Here is a 10,353-nt window from a genome sequence, read left to right as displayed (position 1 = left end):
CATAAACGTCCTGATCTAACCTTGAACCAAATTTAAATCCAACTAATGAGGTGGTTCTGTCTCTCCACCCTATTATCACTATTCCTTTTTTTTTTTAGCTATTTCCAAACTTGCTGCACCCAAGGTGATAATGGTTCCATTTGACGGGTCTGATCAATGTACATGTAATAACATTTTACAATCACTGGGCGGCAGCAAAATGCTGCAAACACTAAAGGTTAAAATTGTTTTTTTTTAAACTTTTCATTTTATTTTTTATTTTTATTTTAGTGAGGCATGTCTCTTGGTTTTGAATGCTACTCTCTTTCTCTCCTACTCTATTTCTGTAGAGCTTTGCAGAGTTATACAGGATGCCTTTTCAATAAAAATGCCTCTAGGCATTGTTGTTGCTGTTATTAATTGGTACTCTGACTGTGCGATTCAGTAAATAGGTTTGAATCAATCATTTAAAACTACTGTGTAAAACCTTTTGGAAATGTATGTATTTTTGATACAGATAATACAGATTTTACGCTGCTGACAGGACACTTGACCTTCTGTGGGTGCAGAACGGCAGATACAACTATACCAAATGGATAAGAGGATACTGAGAACAATAACCATGTGTATTATTTATCACTGTCGCTCCCAATTGCTAAGTGCATGGTGCTAAGAACTTTGGTAAGAATGTTTTAAAACAATTCATTTTAATGTATCTGCTGGTGTCATAAAAAGACACAGTAGGCTTTAACAAATTAATTTAGTTCACGGTGAAGTCAAACACTTGACTTGACTTTGTGGTTGACAAAGGAAACCAAACCAGGAAATCCATAGCAAAGTGATCTTTTAAGAAAGATCTTCCTGCTGTCTAGCACTTGATGACTTCATTCTTGTTAGAATACTTCATTGCCACTATTTTGCATTTTTTTTATTAATTTATTAAAAAATACATATCTTGTTTGATTTCATTTTCTTTTACCAATTTTATTGTACTATATGTATTTGTGTAATAAATGTCAGTTTTAATACAAAATTGCCATTGTCAGAGAAAGGCAGCCTTTTATTGGAATGTACATGGCACCATTTATCAGTTTCTAACCTTACAGATGGTTTTGCTCACAGCATGTATGTTATATTGTGGTAGCATCAAATGCACAGGTGTAACAGATACAAATGTAAAAATGGTTGCACTCTTTAAGGTCACCGGGTTCCAGCACTGTGGTATTGTGAATGTTGGCTCTTATGTTGTCTGCAATAAAGCAGGTCATAGTATCAGAAACCAAAATTTAAAAAAAAAAAGAGCAAATACATATGAGCTCATGTAGCCTACTATAGTTAAGTACAGTTTTGAGGTACTTGTAGCCTACTATAGTTAAGTACAGTTTTGAGGTACTTGTAGCCTACTATAGTTAAGTACAGTTTTGAGGTACTTGTAGCCTACTTTACTTTTAGTATTTGGTTTTACTTTTTCAGGTGTAGGTAGTGGGGCTTCCCAGAGAACTTTATTTGACCGCTTTAGTTACTATATTAGTTCGTTTTTGCAGATGTAGGTTATAAAGTACTGTACAATGAACTCCACCTTTACTGCTTATAGCATTATCTCTTTATAGGAAAATAATCATTTGTTGCCTTTTTTATTATTTTATTGCCATTGCTGTTTTTTACCTTTTAAGGTTTTTGAGTAAATCTGGCCTCGATCTGCACATGTATGTTATCAACAGAATCAAATTTGATTCTGCCTAAAGTACATTGTTGTCTTAGTTGTACCTTTGCATGATAAGTACATTTTAAAACATGTACTTAGTACTACTTTAGTAAAGAACTGGAAGTGGTACTTCTTCTAGTAGTGGAGTACTTTTTAGAGAAGTTTTTGAAGAGTTTTTAAATATGTGTATTTATACAACTGTATGCGTATTTTTTTAAAATGTACCAGATAAAAGTGACATTATTTGACACAACTTAAAATTAAGTTGTATCTACATGTGTACCTGAAGATCTTTTATGAGTTAATGTTGGTGCCATTACACTTTATATATTCTAATTGTAATTAATTAATTAAAAATCATTAATAAATTGTACTGTTAACATGAGTAATTAAGAAAAAATGCTTCAAACTTGATGCATTGGATGTATATGAACTTCCCTGTTTTAATTAATAGTAGTTTGTATTATATTAGATGATGTATTTACATTGCATTTCTCTATTTTTGCCTCCACTATCTGTCACTGCTTACTTTTTCTCCTCCATGTAACCTCACCACATAAAAAAACAGCGCAGCACTTTGCGGAAGTGAACAACTTGCAGCCCGATCTCTTGAAATAGTGTTTTAAACCTTGTGGTTGTTTCAGGCCGACAGTCGAGACACTTGCACCACAATGTTTTGTCGCCTTGTGCAAATCTAAACGGTGGTTTAGAGAATAATTAGTCTCTGGTGTTTCGATCCGCTCGACAGAAGAGATGGGTGTGTCTACTCTCTGTTGGCACAACACGCCGGAAGGGAGGAGGGCCTGCTCGGCTCTATCTGTCTGCCTGTGGCGGTTCAACTCGAGGCAGTCAGAGCCGGTGTTTGGGATGGGAGCCAGCTAACGAGGAAGGGCGGCGATACCTTTAAGCGAAAGAAAGCGAAAGAAGGAGCGATCAGCGGTGTCGCTTGGCGGCTTAGCTAGTTTACTGGGCTTACAGACATTTTCGATATGGTATTTCTGAAACTGTTTCTCATGTTTTGCTGCCTTCATGATATAGCAGGTAAGTTTGTCATTGATTCACGGGGAATTGAGAGTGTCCGGTGACCGTCAGTGGAGCTAGCTCTAATCGGATCAGGCAGCTGTACTCTGGCTTTCTAACTCGCTAACGTTAGCTAACGCTAGCTAACGCTAACGTTAGGTGTTTATACTTCATATCGCCAACCCAGGTTAGCGATATGCCTGTTTTAACTGGGTATCAGCATAACTCAGTTTGTCTTCTACAAGTTAAGTACTCTAATATAAACTACTGTGTGTTTTTAGCAGTTAGTAAGTGGTTAACTAGTTTACGTTACTCTAACGTTCATCAAACAGACAGTTGAAGGGAGGGGGTAAGTTAGCATAAACACTGCAGTGTTTACAGCTTGTAACGTTACAAGAACAGGTCATTAATGTTAGTTTAATTTAATAACAACTAGTGTTCCTTCAGGTACAATGGCAAGCGTATATTAAACATGATATTTACGTAGACAGTGTTATATTTGTGATGTACTACAACCTTTGACAGATACTGGCTCCGTTCGCCAGCTGCAGAGCTGTAATGTTAAACTCTGTGCTAAGAAATACCTCACTGACAATAGAAGGACATGCTGTGAAATGTACCTAAAGTACTAAACTAAGAAACACCACTGAATTTAGAGCGTTTGATAACATAAATGTCAAAGTCTAGATTTGTTTGACAAACTTTAAACAGTGTCCGTTAATTTTCATTATTTTATGGCAAATTGAATTTATAGTAATTAGTAAAATAAATGGCTTAAATATATGTAGCTTTTTAATAACTTTTTGTACTGACATACAGTGGCAGGACAGGTTGAATACTTAATTCTGAATTGTAGTGGTATAAAAGTAACAAAATGAAAATATTCCATTAAAATACAAGTATTTAAACATGTATTTAAGTGCAGTACTCAAACAAAGGTGCTTTGTTACTTAAACACTGAATGTTTCCACTACTGGCGTGTAATGACATTAACTGGAAGTTTGTCTGCTTTGCCAGTAATGTTTACATCAGCAAACCCCATAGTGTCAGAGAGCTCAAAACCCTTTTCATCATCTTAGGAAAGATGAGTAACAAGCTGCCTGAATTGCGTTACTCACACTAGAAGTGGTGATATGACGATCACAGTTCGTGGAAATGACTTGGCGCATCAACAAGCACTTTGTAGTACTTAACCAAGAAACCCTCTAACAAAGTGCCAAAGTAGTAGCCATATTGTCTCTTTCAGGACTGTTTTGATGGAGACAAAACCTTGTTTTCAGTGTTGTAGTTTTTGTCAATAAATGTAGATAATCATCATAGTTTTCTAAATCTAACCAAAACAAAACATGATTGAAACAGATTGAGCTGAAACCTCATGGCAACCATGGCAGGAAATCCAACTCTCTGTTTTGCTTTATTCAGTTGTTTCACTTTGTTAGCATGCATGTTTGCACGCTGGTGCAGAGCTTGGTTGTTGTTTTGCTGGTATTAATACATTTTTGGCCAATTTTTAGTTCCTAGTCTGCATTTAAGCATTGATGATAAGCTTGATCATTTTTAGGACGTCAGCGTTAAGTGCTGCATATAGACTTGGTCTTCCAGGAAAATGCTGTTTTTGTTGATGGAGCATTTGTTCTCAAACTCCACATGTTGTCGAGTGGAAGTGCTTGTTTCAGATATGTTTCATGGTGCTTACACTGTACGCAAATTAACTGTATGCGTCAAAAACCATAGTTGTTTTTTTACAGGCAGAGTGCAGCAACATCACTTTTTATATGCTGCCTGGCAGTTCGGCAAACAAAGTAATTTTTTTTTCTGTAGTGGTGCTAGAAGACGTGTGTTGTTTAAGTGAGAAAGCTTTACCCTTTCTCTACTTTCACCTTGCATTTGTTGACTAGACGGAAACACATTGGTGCTGGAGTTGCACCGATGTGAATGTGGGGGATAGGAGAGGTGAGAAAATATGTTCTCCTGTCTCCTTCAGGTTGCTAGGCTCTACAAAACCACTCACTTCCCCAAAATTTATTAATCAGTATGACAGCCAAGCAGGAAAAGGTATTGAGAATGTTTTATTTGTAAGGACTTAGAAAAAATTCAGTGTTTTGATTCCTATAGCTTACAACTGATTCATTCACTGTTTTTTTTTCAGCACTCTTTGATGCACAATGTTGCAGAGCGACATTCAAGTCTCCCTGAGCTATGGGGTTTCTGATGTGTCATGTTAGCCAGCCTGTCTCCACCTAGCATACCTGGCAGTGCAACACTCAGATTTGTTTTGTTCCATACTGTTACCTCCTCTTCCGTTCATGTCAGCAGTTTCACGTCTCGTACTTGAGGCTCAAACAGAGTACTGAAATCATGATGACGCAGCCTTTACAGCCAAATTGACTGCCAGTTTTTTTGCTATCACCACAGAAAATTTTGCTATTACCACTTACAAGTCTGTAGATGATGTTATCGTCATGCATCTGATTATTTTATCCTCTAATTGCCCTGTCATTTCTTTGCCAACTTTGTTTGGCTTGTCTGGATTTGCCTTTTCCCTTCTATGACAGGCTGGACAAACAAATAGCATTTTATCAGTGACAGACCTTTACCTCATGTAAAGCAGCATTCCATATTGTATGTTCTTTATCTCACTCTTAGTTATGACTAACCTCTATGTGATGTGTGTGTTTTGTGTATGTAGATCCAACGCGTTGCAGTGTTAGGTTTTCTTTATTTTGTGAGTTTTGTGTTTATAATGTGAGTAGAAATGCAATAATGCACAATGTGCTAAATTATTATGCAAGCAATGGCATATTGAGGAATCAGCTTTGTCCAGTCACGTTACTACATATTAATGAGGTTGTCATGTCCTACCAGGAAGGCCGATCTTTGCAGTGTTTGTTTTTGAACAAAATCAACATGTTCCCTGATTAAGCGCTGCCTCGGGTTCTCACCTTTAAACTCATGTTGTTATTCAGGCTGGTTGTTGGTTCCGTTTACTTTGCTGTCATTATTTAGTTTGGTACACACACGCAAAAGAAGCTGATTACTGCAATATTTCCTTTCTGCATTCTTAGACAAGTTTCTACTAGTCACAGCCTTGTACAGCCTCTCCCTTTTTGGGGAATAGGGACTCCTACTACAGGGAAGCCCTACACTGAACAAAAAAGGCATAGTAAAAATACAGGTGGATCACATGGTATTTTATTCATTTGAACAGTGAGATGTGTATTTTTCTTTTCCTTAAAAACATTTTTTTTAATGGAGCCCTTGCTAATGAAATAATTTCTAATGACTGCTTTAATAGCTCATAGCAGAGTTTTCTGTTTTCTAAACCAAAACTACAGACAGATATTTAGTAGAATTCTTTGTTGCCTTGGAATGTAGATTAGCATTTAAACAGCCTGCAACCAATTGAGTCACTGGGCTCACACAATGACATACAGTACTACTGAAACAGAACCTCAGTCACCTGATGTGCATCATGTGCTCACTTGTGCTTTAAACTGCCCACTTTCTTTGTCTTTGTGAAAAGAACAAAGAAAACGGTCACTATGAAAGCTGGCAGGATTACCTCTGCGGGGTTACGTCAATAAGCTGAATAAGCCCATTAAGCACATCTAGTGAGTGACTGCTCGTACTACAGCTGGCCACCATTGCAGAGATTCATCTCTGTTATCCCAACCAGCCTACATACTGTAGACTTTTAAGCTTTTAAGAACAGAAAAAGCACACCTAAACAATCAAATTGGTGATGGCAGAATTCCATTTCGCTACTTTAAATTTAGGATTCTGGTATTGTGCATGCTGGCATGACCTGAAACACCATGACAGATCAAAATGCTTCTTGTACAAAAGACCTATTGGTCAAAGTTTTGTGGATCTTCCTGTAGATCTCTTCACATGTATAATTGTTTACCTGCTGATTGCATAATGTGCATGTTTTTACCTGCTGATTGCATAATGTGCATAAGAGGGCTCCCATAGCAAGTGAAAATATATCTTTTGTTATATTGGTCAAATTGTGTATGAGATTGAAATACATTCAGTGAACAACAAATCATAGTAAAACATCAAATTAAAAGGTGGCTTCTCTTGTCCTGCATCAGATGTTTGTTTATAAATATTGATGAGCTATTCAACTCTCTTGCAGGTCACTTTGGGAATCCCTTGAACAAATATATTCGCCATTATGAAGGTTTATCATATGACACAGAATCCCTGCACAAGAGTCATCAGAGAGCAAAGAGGGCACTTTCTCCTCAAGACAGGACCGTGCACCTGGATTTCCATGCACATGGAAGGTCAGTTTGCTCTCCTCTTTACTTATCCGTTCCCTCTGTGTTTTTCAACTTAATCTATAACAATGCTGCTTGAGGTTGTTTTTTGACAGTTATGTGTGAATATTGCACTCTATTATAGATTATAGACAATATTATAATCTAAACCTACGAATCAATTAAGCACTTCTTCATTGGGCTGTGTGAGAAGGTTGTGTAACAGAAAGACACATCAACAGCACGGTAACTGTCACATAATGGTAAAATGTCACAGTTACAGTACTTTAACCAGGTAAACAAGAGAAATGAGTTGCTTATAGACATTGTAGAATCAACTTGCCACCAAATATATGCTATTAGCTTACTTGGCAACCGCTGTTATACTTGCCACCTTATACTTTACATAATAATCCCAAAACCCAGGTCTATCACGTTAAATTTGGGAGGGGAGGGGCCTCAGAATTTAGCTGAAGAAAACTCTTAAATCCTAATTGACAAAACTTTGAACAGGGGTGTAGTGCCCCTTTACTATCACAACTATTTTGTCATATGTCACATTAACTGCTGCAGTAGATGGATTATTTTTACTTAGCATGTCATCACCACAAGGTTATATTCAGTATCTGCCATATGGAAATGTAACTTCAGTTATTCTAGGGCCATTAGATATGACATCATTTATGACTTGGTTATACTTCTTCCTTATTGAACCATCTCTTCATGGAAACTTTAGCTAAAGAAAGAATAACAATTACCATTACTATTTTCAAGTGTCACCATAACATGTGACACTTGAAAATTATATCGTGTTGGAGCGCCATTGAAAAAGAATTAAAGTAAAAATTTAACGGAAGATCGTTGACCTTGGTATACACGTATAAAAGAGCAGTGAGGGAACCTGGTTATTAAGACTCACATTATTGCAAGCTGTAATTAAATCCTTTACCTTTTTTATTTTTCTCTGCCAGTGGAGTCTCCGTGTGTTCTTCCACCTCTTTCCGATTCTGTTTTAAATAACCTGTAATTTGAGATGAGCCCTTGTCAAAGCCAAGTTGTCTGAGTTCAATGGTGCCACCGCTGTTGTGGTAACATTTCAGGAACAAAAATGTTTTCAGTTTTGTACCAACTGAGATTTTGTCAAATTTTCTGAAGGCTGTGATAGAATGTGCATGAATAAAATGTTTGCAAATTCTGAACGGAGAGAGTACCTCCCACTGAAGCTGTCCTGTTGAAAAGTGTTCCACCATTTTGTAACAGATGAATGATTTCACACAGGAAGGTGTTAACATTGAAAGCAAAAGCTGATTTTGCAGTTGATTGTAAGTGTTTTCCTTCGCAAATATGTTGTTGTATTGTTTTTCTTTTACATTAAGTATTTATTCCTAATACAAAGTTTACTTTAAAACATTGAGTGATTAAATTATACAGTTGAATAATTTGTGACTCAAATACTGTAGATACTACAAGAAACTGAAGACATGGTTCAAAGATTTCTCTTGTCCATTCGGCCTCGTGCTTGCATTTGACTTACTAGACTCCAGCTTAGCACTACATAGGGCCTCAACACATGACATAGAAAATGTGCACTAGCTGATTTGTCTTAGATCATCTGCAATAGAAGTTTGTGTGATGCCACCTTAAATTTATACACACATGGCATCTATTTGTTATTCACAGAGATACATGTGCAAACAAACACAAGTCTTACCATTTGTCATTTTCTGTGTTGCTCTCATTTTTATCTGCCCTTTTTTTTACTGCTGTCATTTGATAGTCCATTGAAACGCTTAACAATTAATCTCTGCAGCACTGTTTTCTCAGGCATCACCCGTGTTATCTGTTGTAGGTTATCAAGACTGTCTCAAACAAATCTTTTTCCTGTGCTTTTGTGTTTCTTCCTGTCATTTAAACAGCTGGTTACTGTTTTGGTGAGGTAATCGCAGTGACATACATCATGATCTTTTTCAGTGTGTGAAAAAGATCAGTACCTAAAGAGGAAAAAGTATTTTGTAAAAACAAATAGTCATGGATGCTTTAAGTAGCAGAGAATAAAGAGATAGCACTGCACAGATTACAAGTCAATGTCATAATCTTGAAATAAATCTCACCTGTAAAGTTTTTGTTTTGTAATGTGACAGATTTCACTAGCTGTGGTTTTAGTGGACTGTTGTGGTGCTATTGTTAGGTTACAAGTGTGTAGACACACACTCGTCCTTCTGTGAAAACCCAAGGCATGGCTGTGTTGTAAAATCTTTCTTGTTTATGCCCACTCACATGAGTATTTGTGGCAGGATCAGGTGTCAGTACAGTGCATGGCAGACAGTTGTCTCTGTGGCGGGCTTCTTTACAAAGAGGTGCCATAAAAGCAGACAAGCACCAGCTTATGCCTTCAGTGCAGCAGTCCTGCAATAGATCATCCCTTTATGACGGTGATAAATTTAGCTTTTATTGAAACTGTTACAGAGATATGTTGATTCAACTTATCATTTAAGAAGAAGTAGTTTGTGGTGCTGCTGAATTGTACTGCATTGTACCAAGACTGTTTCGAGTATTTCTTTCACTAGTACACCTGCTTTAGCTAAGCATCAATGAGCTGCACCCTTTCTAGATCTGCCCAAAATGTTTTTGTTAAATTTAACTGTTTCTTCACAGATAAAATCTATGCTGTCTGTACAACGTCCCCTAGCACAAATCAGACAGTTGTGAGTTAGTTTGTGGTTTAGCTTCCTGTCTAGAGCATGTGGAGCTCCCAGAGTTCTGTGCAAGTAAAGAAGACACAGTGTTGGTCCCCTATAAATTCACATTGCAATAAGTTAGACCATTAAAACATAAAGCAATGCAAGAGAGGATGCTCTTCCAGGAAATGTAACCTCACTTTATATTATCATTTTATAAAAAGGCACGTTGTATATACATAGTGTATATAATGCACCATCTCTGTAGGCATGGCTCATGGGCACAGCACATCTTTGAGCTGACCTGCTTACTGAGCAAAGTCTGTGACTGTCAGAAGCTTGAGTCAGTATGTTCAGCAATTGAGATATGTCTGAATAATTTATCAGTCAGCTGCTTCTGTGAGATGAGGAGTACTGACTGAATCCTAAACCACCTTTCTTCCTGTCTGCTGCAAGTATGTTTATCTCTCAGCAACGTTTAGCCGGAGTGCGATGCAGTGATTCTGTTTCGTCTTTCAGTTGGTTAAATCTTGTTTTTGTCTTTGGTTGTATGTATATATGTATTAATTTATTAATTTAAATTAAGAGGCCCTAGCCTCTTAAAAAAGATACACTATTTCTCTTTTATTTAGCTAGTAATATGAATTGTAAAAAACATAAAGTTTCACATTTAGCAGCTGAGCTTGTGATAGGGCACAGATGAATT

General features: G+C 36.9%; 1 protein-coding gene across 1 annotated transcript in view; it reads left to right on the top strand.

Annotated features, from left to right (window-relative positions):
* Positions 1–2,359: 2,359 nt before the first annotated feature.
* adam10a (ADAM metallopeptidase domain 10a) overlaps positions 2,360–10,353 on the top strand; it is a 21,678-nt gene continuing 13,684 nt past the window's right edge. Inside the window, exons 1-2 of the mRNA XM_026378913.2 lie at positions 2,360–2,725; positions 6,846–6,996. Coding sequence (XP_026234698.1) covers positions 2,674–2,725; positions 6,846–6,996 — 203 coding nt within the window. The 5' untranslated portion in view covers positions 2,360–2,673. The remainder of the gene's footprint in view (positions 2,726–6,845; positions 6,997–10,353) is intronic.

The sequence above is a fragment of the Anabas testudineus genome, chromosome 3 (genome assembly GCF_900324465.2).
Source record: "Anabas testudineus chromosome 3, fAnaTes1.2, whole genome shotgun sequence".
Taxonomy (NCBI): Eukaryota; Metazoa; Chordata; class Actinopteri; order Anabantiformes; family Anabantidae; genus Anabas; species Anabas testudineus.
This window is presented reverse-complemented; position numbering and strand designations above follow the sequence as displayed.